Here is a 19616-nt window from a genome sequence, read left to right as displayed (position 1 = left end):
TTTGACTATGTCCTCACCTTTTTTTTTTTTTAAGCCTAAGGCAAACATACAGCTAATTCTTTGACAACTGTATTTGCCTAGTAAGAAACTTGGGCTACGACACAGTTGACAAGGACTTAGGAAGGTGTTTGGGAATGTGATGTGCTCAGTCATGTCCAACTCTTTGCAACTCCATGGACTGCAGCCCACCATGCTCCTCTCTCTGTCCATGGGATTTTCCAGGCAAGAATATTGGAGTGGGTTGCCGTTTCCTCCTCCAGGAGATCTTCGTGGCCCGGAGATTGAACCTCCATCTCCTGGGTCTCTTGCATTGCAGGTATAACCACTGGCTATATCTCAGAGCTGATCAGGTACTTGAGTAGTCCGTTGTCTCCTGTCTCTGAGACAGTGTACTGTTCAGAAGTGGACCCAGTAGCCACAGCTTCTCTGCAGTACAGAATTGTGGCAAAAGCCCTGCACTAGAGGTGCAATACCAAAGATACTCTCCAGAGAAGGCAGATCATGTTATCAACAAACTTGTGAGAACTTAGAACTTCTGGGGGGTGAAAGTACGAGTGATATTAGGGTCATATCTTAGCACCTATGCTTGTCTGTGCTCTTCGGGTTGGGGCATGTCACCAAAATCAATCCAAAAAATTCTGCTGATTGATTGGTCAGCTGGACCTTTCAATCCTAAGGCTATTTCCTGGTTCCTCATGCAGGTCAGCATGCCAGGGCTGCAGAGATACAGGGGCAATGTCTAAATGATTGAACACCTAAGAATTCTGGTAATTGGCAAGCTTCTTAGCCTTTGAGTGCCAGAGCCAGAAAAATTTATTTACTTGGTGATTAAATATGAAATGCTAGCATTGCCCCAAGCCGCTTTGTGATTTCTCCTTAGCACTAGCGGTGTGATACCCAAGTATTGTCAGCAACTGAAGAAGTGTGGAAAGTACAGGATTAAATATGAAATGCTAGCATTGCCCCAAGCCGCTTTGTGATTTCTCCTTAGCACTAGCAGTGTGATACCCAAGTACTGTCAGCACCTGGAGGAGTGTGGAAAGTAGAGGACAAGGCCTCTTCTGGTGCCAAGGTCCAGGTCTCTTGCTTCCCAGGTCTGTGATCTGTAGTCAGTTTCTCTGCCCAGAAAAGGATGCTGGTAACTTTTATATTATTACTACTGCCCTACCTCCTTTATGGGTTGTTTTAAGGGTCAAGTCAGGTTAAGATAGGGGAAAGTCATTTAGAAAACCTAAAGCTCTGAAAACATTTATTATAACATACAGCTCATCTATTGGATGACCTTTCTGATACTCTAATAGAGTTTTGGATTTCTCTGTACATTAAGTTGTAGGAGGGTTCTGGCAGGACACAGATGTGTAACACTCAAGGGGGTAACTCTAGAGTGTTTTAACTGGTAAAGCACATTGGACTAGCAACAGAGAGATGCAATTACCAGCTGCAGGTCTGAAGGGACAAATGGAGAGAAGTTCCTGGAATCCAGAGAGCTGTGTTCCAGCAGAAGCGGTAACCTGGGGTGGAGGGAAACAGCCACAGCCCTCCAAACCCCAACAGGAGGGGAGCCAGAAACTAACACTCTCCCCTCAAGCTCCTGCCCTCTGCTTTCCTGCTGTTAGGTTCGATTGGCTGAACCCAACCCAGACCAGGGACCCTGCTGAAAGCTTTGCAGCAAAGCCAGGAAAGCTGGCCTCAGGCTCCACCCTTTGTTCCCTCCCCCAAGATCTGAGCAGGTGTTGCCGTAGCTGGTTTGACGCTACAGCAGCCAAGCATCACGAGGTTCTAAATCGTGAACAGAAGCAACACACCATGTTGTGGTTTATTTGGTAGAAAGACAGGCTCTTTATATATTAATACTCTGTATAAACATCTCACAGACCGCTTCTCTTTGATTACAAAAAGGCAAAGCCCGTTTTCTTTGAATTGGGGTCCTTGAATGGATGTTCAAGTCACCACGATAAATACAGGAGCTGCTGCTGTATCTAACATTCTGGAAGGTGCTTCAAGAAATGCACGCTAAGGCCTGCCTAGCATCTGAAAGGATCCATCTTTCCTTTGAAAGCCAAAGAATGGTAATAAATAAGAATCCCAGAGATCTGACACTGGTGTTGAGTGAGTTTGAGAAGGCTAATTTAATGATGACCAACTCAGCCTTAAAAATCTTCTAGAGACTCAGAGAAATGGCTTCCCCTTCTTCTCCACCTGGCTTTCTCAAGGATGTCTTTCTGGGACCCAGGCACTGACTACTAACAGTCTCATCAGGCTTCTTGAAAGGGTTTTTGGCGAAAAAAGCAGCTTTAGTTACTGTCTATCTTCAGCCTTTAGAAAATTATTTTTTGTTAAAAAAAGAGGGGGGCGGAGATCCTAAGGAATTCAGCAAGAAATAGGCACCTTTTATGAAAAGGACTTTCAAGGCTCACAACTTAATCGAAATCACTTTACTGAAGTATCTCCACATAAAACACAGCACCTCTTCGTCCGCAGCTGGATGGATGGTACATGTGCACACAGACGACCCACTTAAAATGCCCTCACTGGAAACAGCAATTGTGGCAAAAATACAGCTACTGTAGCTCCCTTGAGTAACATTCACATCCCTCCAGGCCGCACCCCGCAGAGTTAGCTGTAGGAGAAGCAGTAAAGGTCCTGCCGGACGGCCATGAGCAGCCCTGGCGCTCCCTGGGAGCCCCCAAGCCGAGAAGAGAAGGCCACGCTGGGAATGTCGGCCTTGGAGGTGGGGTATGGGGAGGGTATGGTTCTGAGTAGTTGGCCATCGTGGAGGCTCCAGATTCTCGTGTAGCAGTCCTGGCCCACTAAGAAAGAAGGAAGACGTGCGGCAGGTTAGTGAGAAAGCACAGGACCAGGGCGGGGGGCGGGAACTGTGGCCCCAGCTTCCACGATTCCTAAGGGCTAAAGGTGATTCCACGTGAGCCAAGCAAACTCACAATGGAAACTGTCTCTACAGATAAGATGTCCCTTTTGAAAATGAAAGTTACAGGTTGCCCTGGTGCTCCAGGATCACGAGTCGCTGGTGTTCAAAGGGACAAGACACAAAGGCTGGCTGTGACACCCTGGGTGGTTCATGGGGCATCTTGGCTATTGGGTGGCCCATTCTGTTTCTCTTGGTGACAAGGGCTGTTCAAGAGGGAGCTCAGCCCACCTGTTCTAGATGGCATGCAGCTCATTTCCTTTTTATGAGACAGTAACCAGGACGATCTCTTTAATTTCATTACATCCCCGGGCAAATTGGGTGATAACTCCCTCCAAAACATTTTCTGCTTTAATGATTCAGTTCATAAGACTTTACAGTCTTCAGTGTTCATAGGTCAGAGGAAAGAGACACCAGACACCACTGATTACAGCAGCTCCGACAGCCAATATATGCTAGTGGGGGAAAAGGGCAGACCTTAGGCGTCACGGATTTCAGTGTGTGCTTCTGAGCATCCGAGCTGACTCTCTGACCTTAGGGGTGGGTCAGTTCGGGCTGTGCAGTTCAAGGATTACTGCAGCCAGCCCACTCCCTACACCTGCTTCTCAGCAAGGCTCATATCTTTTCTATCGTCCAGAACACAGAAACTCTTCTGTGGTGAAAACTTGTGGAAGACAGACTTAAGGAAGCTAACTGCTGGTGGTGTGGTAAGAGTCGTAAAAAATTCTAAGTTCTAGTGAAGTGATGCTTCTCAGCCACAAAAAATTTCACAGCAGAGAAGTACTTTCTGTAGGAATATTAGAAAATTTGAGATCTGTGAAGACTGAGAACATACCTCTTAATGCCAAGGGCCTACTGCCTTGTGAAACTGCCAAATAATTATATAATATAATCTGTGATCAACTTGTAACTCCTTTCAAGGGGGTTTGGTGCTCGAAAGCTCTGCTTCTGTTCTACACATCATGGGATCACAGCGGTGGTGGTGAAGGGACCGGGCATTGGTTCCTTTACAATGACCTTCATCTCTTTTCTCAGCATCCTCTGGTAGAAACGTGAGTACAAAGAACAGGGAGCTCAAGCTTTTCGACAGGACGGCCGCCCTGAATGTGGACCTGGTGAGCAGACTTAACCCGCACACCCAGGTCTCCTACGTTGCTGCGTTTTATTGCTCCTCACTGGCCTGTAACTGAAGTGATGTCTGCCCAGGGACGTGGAGACAAAGGGCTATCCACATGCTGGGGGTTAAACTGTTGCTCACTGATGGCCAACTTTGCACCCCATCTTGACTCCCAGACCCAACTGTCCAAACCCCCTTTATTCAGCTTGTCACAGAGTCATGTCTTCTCTGCTTCAGCTGCTGGGGGTCCTCAGGGTCAGGGTCAGTGGGACGGAGCGCCTCATCCCCAGCTACCTGCCACCAGGATTCCTTCCTCTTCGTGCACATGCAGGGGCAGGTGGGCATACTCGTTCACGTGCCCTGCATACTGCCTGATGCACTTGGTGGTCCTCAGGTCCCACAGCTTGATCTGTGGGAAGAAGCACAGAGGCTGTCAGGAAGGGTCCATGAGCAGGTCCTGGTGAGCCCCAGGCGTGAAAGCCAGCGGGGACGAGGTGGTCTCCAAAGACCACCTCAAGTGAGAAAATGCCTGGTCTGAGTCTGAGAACCCATCAGAGGCACCAGGACCAGTGACCCATCCCTTTAGACCAGACAGGGCTCCGAGTGGGTGGCAAAGCAGCTGCCCTGCACACCTGGCACCTCACTTGGTCTCCATGCCTCTCCCCTGCCACGGTCCGACACAGGAGTCTCTCCTGCCAAGCCCCTCCCCTGGCCCAGAGCGGCTCCCGCAGCTGCAGAGTCAGTGGTACCCATACCGTTCCGGCCATGTCAGATGCCATCAGGCACTGTTCTTCTTGGAGGATCTGCACAGAGGTCACTGCAGAGTCATGGAACAGGCGGGTGGCCTTCCAGCCCTTGCCCTGATTTTGACAACGTAGATCAATGGCAAAGATTTCGCCAGAACGACAGCCGTTAAATAGCAAAGGAGCCTGTGGAGAGAAGGACTGCTTGGTACCTCCCTCCACGGCTGCGAAGGCTGAGTCCCCCAGAACACAGCCCCCTGCCTCCCTTCTCTGGATCAGAGGGATAGGTAGAGGCAGCCTGGTTAGGGTTCGAGCTTCAGTGGAGACGGAAGGGCTTCTTATCAAAGGTCAAGAACTGGACACCATGTGTCCCTCCAGTGTCCTCCCCGCTGGCTGCGACGGGCCCCTAAGGCCTCACCCTGAACCCCTCCCCTCCCGTGAAGTGAGGGTGTCCCGTTCCCGCCCAGGTTGTGAGTTAGGAAGTAGGTGATGAGAGTGGAGTAAAACAGACTAGAAATCGAGGGAAGACACGGGTCCCAAATAGCATGGGAAGATGGCTGAAGAAACCGGAATGAGGAGTTCTGTGCTTATTGCCAAAAGCAGGTCGGCATATCTCTTCCACGCTTTGAAAGAAAGGTGGCATTTTCTACAGGTCAAGTCTTTGAAATGTAGTAAGGACCAGAATTTTGATTTTTAAATTTCATGGGTAGCTTGACAACTGCATATAAAACTGTTACTAACTGGGACATAATTTATACATTAAAATTTTTTTATGGTCTTGCTGGCTAATCTAAGTACTCAAGAACTAACACTTCATTGAAACTTTAGGAAGCTGCTGAAAGCCAGCTGAGCCAGGCCTTTCTAGATCGGCCAAATCTCATCCAGCACTGACTTATTCACCCGTGAATCACTTTGGATGCCCTCTTTTTCCCTGCAAATGAGAGGAGGACTAGATTGCACACAAGGGAATCCTATTCCAACCCAGCACAAGGTCCCCTTTTGGGAAACTCTGAGTTAGGCCGTCCCCAGTGCAACCAACCGTGACGGCAAACTGCTGGGTCAAGACGTCGCTGCTGGTTCCAAACGATTGCCGGTGTCCCGTCACCACGCTGGTCACCAGGACTCGCCGAGACAAGCCTGACAGAGACGGAGATGGAGACATGGCGGACAATGTCCCTCTCGGTCCAGGGAGAGGGAACTGTGGGCCGGCGTTTCGGGTCTGGGTCCTCCCTCACCCTGGGCAGCTGGGTGGCTCACCTGTACTAAAGCAGTTGTTTGCCTGGATGTTCAGGGACCACGCACAGGACCAGGCCCCGGGGATCCGGAAACTGCAGAGCATGCCAGGCCGGTCTCCTGCTGAGGGAACAGCAGCAGTGTTTCAAGTCTAGCTGTGCAATCTTAAGCAAACCTTCTGTTCATTTTTAAAATTGATAAAACATACATTAAGGGCACAAACCATACTATATCCCTTAATGAGTTTTCTCAAAGTAAGTAGAGCTATATAACCGCCACCCAGGTTGATAGAACATTCTAGTACACTGATACCCTTCATGTTTCTTCCCAATTACTACCCTCCTCACTCCTCCCTAAAGGAAACCACTATCCTGACTTCTAAGAGCCTCTCTTGGTTTTGTAAGGCAAATTCTGAACCTCTTTTTGCCTCAGTTTCCTCATCTGTAAAATGGTGATACTACATCCTCCTGCTTCACAAACTGGCTGTATGATGAAATGCTAGGCACAAGGCTAAGTGTGCATTAAATCACTTAATCTTCCATGTAACCCGAGGGGGCAGATATTTACTTTCCAGAGGTTAAGCAATCTCTTCAAGATGGTTAGGGGCAGAGCTGGGATTCATGCCAGGTCTACCTGAGAGGCCTGATCCTTGTCTCTGATCCTAATTCTCTGAAACTGAAAACTTCATATCCAGAATGCTGCCAGGCCATCAGGCTGCCTTCAGCCATACAGAATCTAAGTATCCCTCACAGCACCTTCCATACAGTAGGAGCTTAACAGATGCTCTCTTGGTCATCTGTATATAGGCAACCTAAATAAATATTTTCATCTCCTATGTTGGTTATACATGCTTTTAACTGTTCTGGCTGCTGAAAAGACCTAAAAGGAGGGGATAAGTGAAGATGTACATGCTTCCAGTACAAATCCTGGGTGGAGTTTAAGGAATCCTCCCAGGTGCTCTGCAGACCGTCCCCACCCTGCAAGCTCCCACTTAAGACTCACTAGCCTGTGGTCCCCACCCATCTTGTCCAAGCCATCACCACAGAGCTTATGCTGCTGCTGGCTGCAGCTCCTGGGAGGCAGAGGACAAAGATGTCCCCCAGCACCTCCTTATCCATCAGTACCTGCATGATTACTGACAAACAGCGACGTGGGGAGCAGGGTGGCACAGCCCGGAGTCTCTGCAATTCCCATAAGGCACAGCCTGGAAAAGCTGTTAAGGACAGTCAAGAACGAGTCTCCTCCAGGAGGAGAACGGGCATCAGCACTCTTCAAAAAAATCATCCACGTTTAACAGGCTCACATTTTCCATATTTAGTTTTGGATATTTTAAAAGGAAAAAAATGTCACAGATACACTTAAAGGCCCCTTTTTAACTTCCCCCACACAGAGAGAATTGCTACTCTAAAACAAGTCTGAGTTCTAGGCCTTAGTATTTCTACTATACAGTATTTGTCCATAAGCAATGTAAAGAAGCATTTGATTTTAAAATACATGTAGACGGCATCACACACAATCTTCTACAACTGTTCAATGTACATTGTCTCTGAGATGTAACTGCGGTTGTGTTTGCAGCTCTGGTTCAACCACCTGCACCATAGAGCACTCCTTTGTATAAACAGACCACAATTTATTTATCTGGGATCCTGCTGCTGGGCAATGAAGTGGGTTTTGCCCCCAACCCGCATCCTTTTTTCCTCTGTCTTCCACTCCCATGTATGGGAAGCTTCTCTTAAAAGTTTCTCACACCTGTGATAAGGGCTTCACTTTACACTAGTGTGTGATACATACACAAACATTTAAAACAGGAGTTCCGTAATTCACCCTTACTAAATAGGAAACTGGCATCTTCTAGCAGTTTCCCCCATTCTCCTCCTACACCAAAACTTGGCACTATCAGACCTTAAGAACTGCGTTTATCTGAGTGGGTATAAATTATCTTTTAATTTGCATCTCTGACTACAGCTGATAGTCATCAGGTTTCCCGTTCTCTGAGCTGCCACTTTACATCCTTTGCCTGCTTTTCTGCTGGACCGTCTTCTGATTTGGTTCCTTTCCCTTCAGAGTTTCAACAGGAACCTGTGTTTATTCCCTACTTCCTCGCCTTTTTACTCTTCAACCCACTGAAATCCAGGTCAGACCTTCACCTTTTCAGTGAAATGTTCTCCACGAAGGTCTCCAGTGAGCTCTTAATACCTAAACCCGATGAATGCCTTCCAGTCCTGCCCTGAGCCATGCAGCATAGTTTCTAACGACACTCCTTGGCTCCATAAGCACTCCCCCGGCGTTCCATCCTTGGACCTTCTATCACTAAGACACCCCAGCCTAGGCTCTAAAGCCTCTTAAACTTGTCTCTCCTCCACTCCTGTTCATCAGTTCACTCTCCACTACTCTTGGTCCTGCAGCAGCCTTCCATCCAAGGTCTCATCCTCACCAGTCAGCCACCCTCACTGCCACGAGAAGTGAATCCATGACCACCGTTCTCAAGGGGCATCCCACAGCCCTGAGGATTTGGTTTGGCAAGGTCCTACCTAGCCAAAAACATCATGGCTACCAAGCCACTTACTGCTGCCCAATGTGCCAAGCTCGCTTCTCACTCTTCCTTCTAATGGGCACTCTGTCCCCTCCTTCCCATGTGGGAGTCACCTCCAGAAAGGCCACCCAATTCCTGTACTCTATAACTGCCCCACGGCCATCACTGCAGACTCGATCACCTGTTGAGGTGCCCAGTTCCAGCCTTCCACAGGGGTTGCAGATGCTCAATAAATGATGGGATGAATATACACACTTCATTGAAAAACGTACATCTGTGCCAAGCAGGCAACAGTCTTGACCACCTGCATGTGTGACGTATGTATGGTATCATGTTGCCTTGGGTGGTAAGCCTCATGTTAAGTATCTCTAGTACAGAGGCTGTTGAAACTATACATGAGAACCCTGTGTCTGGGCAGCTCAATTCTTTCTTAAATAAATCTCTTTTCCTTTTAGGTTTGTAGGGCAAGGATGGGAGAAAGTCCTTACCCATGTTATTATGGCTGAAACCCAGGTTACACTCAAGCTCTGCACAGTACTTGCAAGGACCAGTATCAAAGATCTAATCCTTTAATAGGCCACAGGTCAATGAAGAAACTAGTTAAGTGTAGAAAAAATTCAGTCGAACCTTCTGCCACTCCAGAGAAAAGAGCAGATGGCTGGTCTGAACCAGGTGTCATTTTTGTAAAGGGAGAAAGTTCAAGGCCTTCCGTAAAAGCAGCAGGTGTATAAAAGCCTGATTACCTGAAATGACCACCAGAGGGCAAGCTGCTCATCAAACAGCAATAGACCTGTCATTAAACCCCATTACAGGCATACTTTGTTTTACAATGCTTTGCTTTACAAAAACTGAAGATCTGTAGCAACCTGATGTTGAGCAAGTCCGCTACTGTTGCTATTTTCCCAGGGGCATCTGTTCATTTTGTGTTTCTGTGTCACATTTTGGTAATTCTCACAATATTTCAAAATTTTTCATTACTATTTTCTGTTATAGTAATCTGTGATCAATGATCTTTCATGTCTATTGCAAAAAGATTGACTTATCTTCAACAAGTCAAACTCAGGTGATGATTAGCACTTTTAACAGTATTTGTAAGTTAAGGTGTGTACGTTGTTGCTCAAATATAATGCTGCTGCACACTTAATAGGATAGTGTAAACAACTTTTATGTGTACTGGGAAACCAAAAAATTCATGTGACTTGCTTTGTTATGATATTCTTTTTGTTGCACTTGTCTGGAACTGAACCTACACTCTCTCTGAGGTAGGCCTGTAAATGAATTTTTATCGTCACAAAGAGAAGCATGGAAAAATGCCATATTTTCTGAAGATCAGAAATGGGAATGAGGTTCTTGTTTTGCCTTTTTAAAGCCTTGATCTCTCCTGCCCTATGGTAAGATCAAGACAGTAACAGGTGGTCCTATCACTACACAAACCCCACCAAACAAAAGCCACCCAGAACTTTCTACTTACCGAACACACAGTTTGTCTTACATAAAATTTATAATCATAAAATTTATAATCAGATCCTAATAAAACCCTTTGAAACAGAGTGTTGTGGAACAAATTAAAAAAAAAAAACACAAAAAACTCCCCCCTTAGAAAAGAATCCCCTACAATCTGGGAAGGGAAGATGGAGACTAGAATGAAGAGTGCTCTGAAGAAGGCCATCAGAGGGCAGCAATCTAGGCCCAGAGCCCACAGCCCCAGTCCATGTCCAAGAAACATCCTCTCTGGTGTGCCGTCAGCCTCCCCGCCGCCTGCACAGTTCCCCCTCTTCCCTCTGTCTCAGGAGGACCTGGGGTCCCTTTCCAAGGCTTTACTGTTTCTTTGTGCTCGGTTCCTCTGCTAAAGCACTGACTCTCGAGCCCCGAACTCTGTCTGATACAGGTGCCATCAGCACAGTTCCAGCGCTTCAGCTACTTCTCTGTGCTCCATGGGGATCCCTGTTTTCTAGCGGGTGCGCCGCTCTTTCCTCCAGGGGAGACATGCCTGCAGAATGGCCCAGACCTCTGGACACTAAGACACCAAGACACAGTCTCACAAACCCCACAGGTGCCCAGGTCTACACCAGTGTGCAGCCTGCCCACCAAACCTCTTCACTGCCCAAAGATACAGAACGTGGGAATCCAGGTGATTCAGCGAGGCCCAGCACATGGCGTTCACCTGGTGAGGAAACACACAGGGGGAGATGGGAAGACTGGTCTGACCGCCAACTTAGACGCTTTCTTACAGAACACAGCCACGTGACTGCTTTCCTCAGGTCTCACTCCTTGAACAGGGGCTGGAACGAGCTTCTGAGGACAAGGAAGCTCCCTGCCCGCCACGTAGAACCTCCCCTTGAGGGCAAGGGGAGGAAGCAACTCCTGGACCAGGGTCCTTCATCATCAGCACGGGGGCCTCGTAATGAGGCATCTGGTATCCCCTCCAGGGAGGGCATGGATTCTCTGCAACAGATCTCACTTAACCCAGAAACCATTTTCAACCTGTGTCTTGTGGCCTAGGTCTCAACCGAAGAGGAAATCATAGCTTGTTACAGATGCCATCACCCCAAATCAATGAAAAGGCTGCCCCCTGGTCAGCAAGCAAGCCTCTTACATTTACGTAAATTTCAGTGCTGGCTAGACTGGCTGGGAGATGGAACATGGAAAGACGCAGTGGGAGGACACTCTGCCTACCATGGGGCACCTCCCAGGAGCTAAAACGCAACGTTTTCCCTTGTGAAAATGAGGTAACAGAGCCCTGCTTCCTTCACCAAGCCCTCTCCTCTCTTCTGAGTGTGGCTAACTGCCGCAGTGCCCTGGATCCAAAGGCAAAGCGGCTGCCAAGGGTACAGCGCAGGGCAGCATACCTTCCGGTTGGTGAAATAGAGGTTTTCGTGCATGTGCACCCTGAAGGTGGGGGTCTTCAGGCCATGCAGGCTGATGATGCCGTACTTGGAGCCCCCGACTTTGACATCGTTCACAGTGAAGAGCCGGTCACTGTTGGTATCCGCCTGGAGAGGGGAGGTGGACTGTGGGTGACCACCCAGGCTGAGCCAGGTGGGCTGCCTAAGACCAACTGCCCAGCCCCCACATTCTCTGTGCATTTCCACCAGGTGAGGGCCCTGTCCATGAGGGAATGTGGAGTGACCTGACTTGCCCCTACATGGTGTAGCCATCATTGGGCAAAGCTAACAGGTATCTGGTCTCACAACTCAGGAGCAAAAACAGCAGTGAGGGGCACGGCCAGCAAGTCTGACCTCACTCAACTGGGTGTGGGAGAATCCTAACGTCCACCCAGAGGACTGCTCAGATGAGCCTCATGGTGACATAGCACGTGGCCATCATGCAGGCCACACAGCAATGTGGGAAATGCTAGTTATAACCGCCAAGGGCTAAAAGATTCCTATTACACAGCTACTATGATTACCACTGCAGGAGACCCCAGTTCGATTCCTGGGTCAGGAAGATCTGCTGGAGAAGGGAAAGGCTAACGCCCCCAGTATTCTCAGGCTTCCGTTGTGGCTCAGCTGGTAAAGAATCCGCCTGCAATGCGGGAGATCTGGGTTTGATCCTTGGGTTGGGAAGATCCCCTGGAGAAGGGAAAGGCTATACACCCCAGTATTGTGGCCTGGAGAATGCCATGGACTATATAGTCTATGGGGTGGCAAAGAGTCGGACATGACTGAGCGACTTTCACTTTACTATGATTACCACCAAGTAAAAAAAGGCACTGCGTAGGGAAAAAAATTGCTACAAAAAGATGGCACTGGTATGTGGGCTATTTTTAAGCTTTTCTTTTCTCATTTAAAAAATGTGGTTAATTATTTCAAAGCAAAACCTTTATATGTGTGTTTTTAATATAGATGTATAAATATACACGTATACACACCAGTTTGGATGCTGGTGAAAACAGACTCCCTTTGTAAGCTCACTTGGCAAGAACAGGTATGTTCCTGAAGAATCATTACCACGGCCAGCGTCAGATCGAAAATCTGATCCCTGGGTGAAAAACTGCCCTTCCCACCCCTCTGGTCACACCTGCCATCCAGGCGTCGTAACTGAGCGACGGGGAGGGTCCTGTAAGCACCAGCACCGGAGGGTGAGGGCCGAGGGCCCAGGCCCTGCTTCGTGGCGGGCGCACAGTGACCTCTACCGTCCCCGCCGGGTCTACTGGAGGGAGGGGGCTCCGGAGGGGAACCCACCACCAGAAAGAATTCTGCTCGATTCAGGTCAAACTGTACCCCAAACACAGGACAGAATGTGAGTCCTGGCCCCCAACACCCCTTCCGCAGAAGGGTTCTGCTGCTGAGGTCTCCTGGGGCTGGACCTCAATGGTCAATTCCATCGACTCAGCCTCCCGTCCTACCAGCAGACCACTGAGGTTCTCTCACTCTCCTTGACTGGCCCTCTGCCTCCAGGAAGTCCCCCAGGGGTTGCCAGTCTAGCTCAGCGGTCTGACTCCTTCTGTCTGTGGTAGACACTCTGATCCTCTGCCAACGTTTCTCTGGCCCCTGGCTTCTGGTTCAGGTCTAACCGGAAGTGGGAACTTTCTGTTTCCTAGAAATGATGCAATGGATGATGAAGTGGAGGTGTGCTGGATGAGCAGGCCCTGCTACTGAGGTCAGGGACAAAGCAAGAGACGAATATGCTATTGCTTCTGAAGGACGCTGGAACTTCAGGTTTGGCCACCAAATCCTGTCTAGCATGGAAAGGATTAGAGGCCCCTGGTCCACCGTGTACTTTCTCACCTGTGTACACAACATACCCACTGGAAAGTTACTGCGGACTGTGGCTTTAATGAATGTCAAGTGACACAGCTGTAGTGGGGGTGATAATGGTCACAGCACAGCCTGTCTCGCCAGCTTGGCATTTGCCACTGGGAGCTGCTTGTTAGAACCGTAATACCTGATTTCAAGGCTAGTGGCGTCTATGCAGTCAGGCTTGATGGAAACCAAAGTGAAGCCACGAATGGTCCCGGGGACGGCCACTACACCCTGGCACCCAGGGATGGCTCCCTTGCACTCACCATTATCAGGTTAAACTGGTCACTTGCCAAAGCGGAGGGATCTGAGCTCTGAATCTGGACCTTTTTCCTCTGCATGCAGCTCACTCGCAGCTCATGCGCTAACCTGCAGAGGAGAAAGAGAGCAGCATGGGAGGGTGGACGCCGCATCTAAGTACCCACGAAGACGACGCAGGGCTTCTGCTCTGTCCCCGACCCAGAAGACCATCTTTGTGGCTCAGTTCTCTCTCTGTGTTAAATCTCAGCAGCAGAGCCGAGCAAGGGCCCAAGGAAGCTCGATATAAGAATCTTAGGAAAACGACAGCAAAGAAATGGGTGGCTCACTCATGGTGTCAAAGGTCACACTGGAAAGATTGGTTTTGGATCCTCTAGTGCAACTTTTTCTCTTAGGATGAAGAGCATGGGACCGAACGGAACAACGTGCTGCAGGGCACACAGTTCATGTGCAGCCGCCCACCCGATGGGCTCCTTTCCTCTTCACCAAGGACTGAGCATGTCTTCGGGTGAAGAACTAGACCTTTAACTCTTTCCCCAGCTGCCCTGGCTGATACTGCCTGTAGGGCCGGCTTCCCCCGGAGGGGGCCTCCCCAAGGGAGCCACCCACCCTCATGTTGTTTCTTCTCGCCCCACTGTAGCAGGAAGAAGCAGAATGCAAGGGCTAGGAGCTCAGGCTTGGGAGTCAGATAGATGGTCGGTCTCCTTTCTACCTTTACCCTGAACAAATCACTCCACTGAGTCTCAGTCTCTTCTTTCGGAAGCTGGGGGAAGGGTCAACCTACCTCACGGGTCTTTAGCTAGAACTGTAGACATCACAAGTGTTTGAAATTTAGTACATACCCATTTAACGTGCCATTTTTGCTGACAACTCGTTAGAAGGAGAAAAGGAGGCAGAAGTCTGATGGGATGAAGTTAAAGGACCTTCTACTTAACTAGAAACAAACTACAGGTAATGAAGAGGAAACACCTTGAGAAATTCCTGCCCAGTTTCTCTGCCTAGAGGCATTCCCCGCTCTCCCTGGCTCTAGAGGGAAGGTGACGATCACAGGGCTGACTTCAGCAGCAGAAGGCAGGCTGTGGGCTGGAGCGCCTCCACTGTGAAGGCGCCTCAAAGAGCAGCTACGTGCGCTATGCTGACCTAATTCTTGGACCACGGAAATAAAAAAATAGGAAAAGAACACTGATGAAGAAAACACAACCATGAGGCATTGTCTTACCGGCAGTAACTGGTGGCGTTGAGAAAACCCAGCTTGCTTTTCTGGAGTAAGGAAGATGTATTAAATCCCAACCTGGCTATTTTCTAAATTAAAGAGAGACAGGTGTGATGAAGTTTTCTGTTATTGTATAATGGATTCTATTTTTAGGATGCAATGACGAAACAGGTACTAAGTTGACAGAAATTACACGCATAAAAATCTGATCTTCTCCTCTCCTTGGAAAGAGGAAAAGCCTATCACAACAAAGTATGTGAGAGCAGCAAAGTCTGCTCAGCACCCCTCTCTCCAAGGCCCTGTCAACTTAAATCTGAGACGAGGCCACTGAGCTGGCAAGTGCAGGAGAGGCCCTGGCCACTCAGGTCTGCATCGTGCTTTCCATCTGAGCTACAGTGACTGTGGGGCCCGGATTTTCCATTCCACTGCTCCCGTGATCGCTGAGATATCCTGGCACCTCAGCCCCAGAAGCGATCCTGGAAACCCTCCTATCCAAACCACACGTTCTGGTTTTCCATTGAAAATATACAGTCACAGAGGCTGTATCGGGTTGCTAACCAAGAACCTCCGGGGGAGGAACAGAGTGTCAGGATTACTGATGAAATCCAGCGAATGAGAAAAGGCAGCGGTGGTGGGAGGAGTATCTTGCCTGTTCCTATTCTCTTCATCACGTCCCTTCAGGGAAGTGTGCCACGCCGTCTTATGTGGGGTGTTTCACTGACTCCTTGCGGCAGTGGGTGGACGCTGGCAGGGGTGGAGGGGATGGGTCAGCCCCTGGGGCAGCACCTACCTTTCCCTGCTGCTTCTCTTCCTCTAGCAGCTTCAGCCTCTTGCGCTCCATTTCCTTCTGCCGGATACTCTCCTTTGTGAGCGGGTTGCAGTTGTTATGGCCAGGCAGCAAGCGGAAGTAGCGCTTCTTTTCAGGATCAAAGTAATAACCTGGTAGATCTTACGTCAAAAGAAAGTTCAACTTAAAACTCCATGAACTTAGCCACCCAATGAGGAGCCCAGGGGCCTGTCCACCACCCCTCCCATTGCTGGTCCTTCCCAAGGGACAGCAGGTGGATGAGCATTGCCAGTCACCACTCTGGGCCCGACTTCAGCCCTGCGGGGAGCCGTTTGCCTCAGGATCTCGCTTCTTAACACACACGGCTCCTCCCTTGAGTGTTTCAACTTGCTCCCAGGATTTGCTCCGAGTCAGGAAGGGGCTAATGACACACCTAGAGTGTACCACATACGAGTGAAGACACACAGGGCCGAGGAGAAGGACGGTCAGGACAGACAGAACCAGATGACGAGGGATGACTAGGTTGCATCTTTCCCTGCAGGCAGGCCCCAGAGGATCCCTGTCCGGCAGGTGGCCTTACCTGGCACAGAAGAGTTGCCAGCTGTGCTGGAGGTCGAGGGGGCCTCACCATGGCCATCGCTGGAACCCTGCGTGCTCTGCTGCGCCCCTGCGTCATTCCTGTTGACACACAGAGTAACTTGCAGCCAGTGAGTCCCAGTCATTCTGACCGTGGGGTCCTGCAGTTCCATAGCCTTCACATTCCCAACCCTTGATTACTTGGGAAGCACTGACCCTTCTCTTCCTTGGAAGCAATTTACCTACTGCCAATATACCAAAGTCAGGGCAAGGTTTTGGTTTCTCAGCCTTTACAGGATGCAGGTCACAGTACTTCCCCTTTTGTATCGCCTCCTTTGAGCATTTTCTGAGGTCTTTTGGAATTTTCCAGATGAAAATGAGAACAGAACTCTTGGCCAATAAGAATTTTACCAGCTGGGCTCATCTGTCAGCTCAAGAGGAGCTATAAGGCCAGGTGAATTCCAGTCTTTACTGGATTCAGCAGTACAAAGAATTTACATTTTACTTGGCTACCCATGCCTACAGTTGGAGAAACTGAGGTTCGGGCACAGAGGTGATTTCCTCAACAACACTGGGACACAGCCATGGTTTAAAGACTCATTCTTCAAAGCTACAAGCAGCTCCTGTGGCAATTATAGGCTGAAGGCTATAATGACAGAACAAAAGACCTAATTTTAGAATTCTGATAAAGTCCAAAATTATGAACTTTCCCTGCCCTCTATAACACTGAAAGGAATACAAACTGCAAAAAAAGCTTAAAAAAAACCAAATAACTTTCTTTTTGCCTATAAATACTCTGTACAGTTTCAGAGAATATTACTTATTCTCCCTTTCTATGGCCCAGAGCTTCCCGAGGCAGTTCATCTGTTATCAGCAGCAAGAGAGAGAGGGATTAAGTGTCATGACAGATGTCTACATTTCTAGTCCAAGGACTCCTGTTCCCTTCTTTCCACGTGGAGGGCAGAGGATTGTTGTCCTGCGTGTTTCCACGTGACTCTGCCAGGCTGAGTCAAGGTACTCTTCTTACACAGACCATATTCTAGTGCATGTTGTGCTCTTGGGGGAAGGCCTGGGGCCCATGGTTCTCCTTATACAACATATCAACACTGGGTACTATCCTGATCTTTCTACAACATGGGTCAAGTTTGGGATTTCAGCTCAGAGTCCCTATTAGCTTGAACCAGGCGAGGCGTGCCCATACGGAAGGCCTGCTCAGAGCCAGGCATCCTCATGGGGCTTGACGTACACTACTGTGACCCTCGCAAGAGAAGCACTGCATAAGAAGAGTGACCCAGGGTGATCAACTAGCTTGCCCGATTTCACACAGGAAAAACGCAGGGCGTCAAACCCAGATCTCCTAATTCTAAAGCCCTTGTTCCTTCCACAAAAATTTGATGCCTTTTTAAAACTTAAAATTTTCGTTTTTTATTCTTTGAGTTAATCTATTCTAGAGAAGCATACTGGCATTCGACAGCTTCTGATTCTATAATTAGAAATTTGTCCATTTTAAAAGGAGATCTGGAGAGTTGGAAGGGTTCTGAAATTGGCGTATAGGTCTCCTTTGGTGAGGAATGGGCTGTAGAGACCTCCTAGGGCCAGAAGTCAGGTCAGCAGCCCTGAACTGTGAGGAGGTATCCTCTCCTGGGGTGGGGTGGGTTGGGGTGAATCATGTCCTGAGACTAGACTGTTTGTACTTCATTCATGCAGAAAACAAGTGTGGAAAATGTTTATTATAGGGATTCCACCTAAGTATACGCTGTTTTGTTTTCTAAGCTGTGTGGTAGGTACATGATATTCACTATATTAGTCTTTATACCTTTCTGTGTTTATTAAATATTAGCTATTATATATTACATAGCCTTACTTGGGATTTAGGCTGAATTAATGAAATTAGGTTTCCAGAAAGCTATTTTCAAGGCTGAAAAAAAAAGAGAGAGGAAAAAGGCCCCCAAAATGGAGAAACAGCTCCTCAGTTACACCAGACAATGTTTACTCTAAGCCTGTGGCTAGGGCTCTGGCCCCAAGTCATGGTCACACGGAAGAGAAAGATGAATGTGGCCATCTCCTCACTACTCCAAGTGTGGCAGGTGGGCTGGTGCACAGCAGAGACACCCCGTGGAGGCGTGAGAGACGTGCAGACTAGCCAGCCCCACCTCAGATGCCGCATTTGGTCGAGACCCTTAGGGAGTCCCATGCGGGTGAGGGTGCTGGCGATGCGAGGCAGACACACAGCACTTGCCTCTCGTTAGAACCGTGCCGCCGGAACCACGCGCGGTGTCGCTGGCCCCTTCTCCTGTGTCTTCTACTCTGCCAGCTGCTTTTATGCATTTCAGCTCCTAAAAGATAGAAAGAAGACACAGAAAAAAATTAACATGCAAACACACGTGTGCACATCTTGCTCTTCTGTTTGCTTTTTTTCCTTTTTCTCTTTTTCTTTTTTTTTTTCTGTTTGCTTTTGACAGTTCAGCTCCTTCACGAACAGAACTAGGCAAAAGGATTGCCCCAACCTGAATTATCATGAAAGCCGCCACCAAGCCTTACCTAGAGAAGGACTGCCATGAGGTGGACATATGGATAAAAATCCCAGCGCGCCCGCAGCCACTCTCTGCAGCCCTCCTACCTCACAACAGACACCTGGCCTGCCAAAACACCAACCTCCACTCCCCGGGTCACCGTGTGACGTGGGGACTCTCACAATTACTTTTCGACTGAGGTCTGAGCCTGCCATGAGAACCTTCTTCAGCTAGTCTTCTTTTCCTTACCAGATTAACGCTAGAGCTATATAATAATTATTCTTTCAATCCACACACATGCCTGATTCATACAGAACAGTAGTGAACACTTTCTCTTCCTCAGTATCGAGCAGGAAAAACTGTGAACAAATTAAATGGGGCCACTGCCTGTGACATCTCGACGTGCTTTAGAGACTGTTTCAGCTTCCTGAAGTACATTAACTGTTAAAGGCAGGGGTGTGCATCTGCATTTGTTGAAATGATGACACCGATGTTGCCATAACTATTTCAAGTGGCTTCTTCAAATCTTACCTTGTATAGCCTGAATTTATCACTTCGTTGTCATGTCACAAGTTTTAACATTGGGAATCACACTAGGAATTCTTAAGAGACTGAACTATAGTATGGAGGCCGGTTGCTGCCAAGATTCATGCTTTCCCAACAGCCGGTTGGGATTCCTTCCCCACTCACTGGAGACACCATGACATCCGACTGAATGTACTTTATAAGTGTATTTAAATGCCATGACAAAAATTGGAAAAATATTTCTAGGGCTGAAATACAACCAAAGAACAGATTAGAAAATCTACTTGCCTTGGTACAGGAGACAGGAATCCAGACCATCCCCAAGAAAAAGAAATGCAAAGAAGCAAAATGGCTGTCTGAGGAGGCCTTACAAATAGCTGTGAAAAGAAGAGAAGCGAAAAGCAAAGGAGAAAAGGAAAGATATACCCATTTGAATGCAGAGTTCCAAAG

At 48.5% G+C, this 19616-nt stretch overlaps 1 protein-coding gene across 3 annotated transcripts in view; it reads right to left on the bottom strand.

The window, feature by feature from the left end:
- Window positions 1–2420: 2420 nt before the first annotated feature.
- Window positions 2421–19616, bottom strand: part of DCAF4 (DDB1 and CUL4 associated factor 4) — a 30636-nt gene continuing 13440 nt past the window's right edge. The window contains exons 2-14 of one of the 3 annotated variants that reach the window (XM_069595162.1): window positions 18368–18464; window positions 16133–16230; window positions 15556–15713; window positions 14772–14854; window positions 13561–13663; window positions 11402–11545; window positions 10667–10716; window positions 7144–7223; window positions 6044–6142; window positions 5826–5923; window positions 4799–4972; window positions 4338–4452; window positions 2421–2810 (exon numbers count right to left, since the gene is read on the bottom strand). In XM_069595162.1, the coding sequence (XP_069451263.1) occupies window positions 2617–2810; window positions 4338–4452; window positions 4799–4972; window positions 5826–5923; window positions 6044–6142; window positions 7144–7223; window positions 10667–10716; window positions 11402–11545; window positions 13561–13663; window positions 14772–14854; window positions 15556–15713; window positions 16133–16230; window positions 18368–18456 (1485 nt within the window). In that variant the 5' untranslated portion in view covers window positions 18457–18464 and the 3' untranslated portion in view covers window positions 2421–2616. Of the gene's footprint in view, window positions 2811–4337; window positions 4453–4798; window positions 4973–5825; window positions 5924–6043; window positions 6143–7143; window positions 7224–10666; window positions 10717–11401; window positions 11546–11961; window positions 12078–12900; window positions 13092–13560; window positions 13664–14771; window positions 14855–15555; window positions 15714–16132; window positions 16231–18367; window positions 18465–19616 lie in introns of those variants that run through there. The other 2 variants (XM_069595163.1, XM_069595164.1) reach the window with 2 other exon arrangements.

This window comes from Ovis canadensis, chromosome 7, assembly GCF_042477335.2.
Source record: "Ovis canadensis isolate MfBH-ARS-UI-01 breed Bighorn chromosome 7, ARS-UI_OviCan_v2, whole genome shotgun sequence".
Classification (NCBI taxonomy): Eukaryota; Metazoa; Chordata; class Mammalia; order Artiodactyla; family Bovidae; genus Ovis; species Ovis canadensis.
Note: the sequence above shows the minus strand (reverse complement) of the source record. Positions and strands in the feature narration are given on the sequence as shown.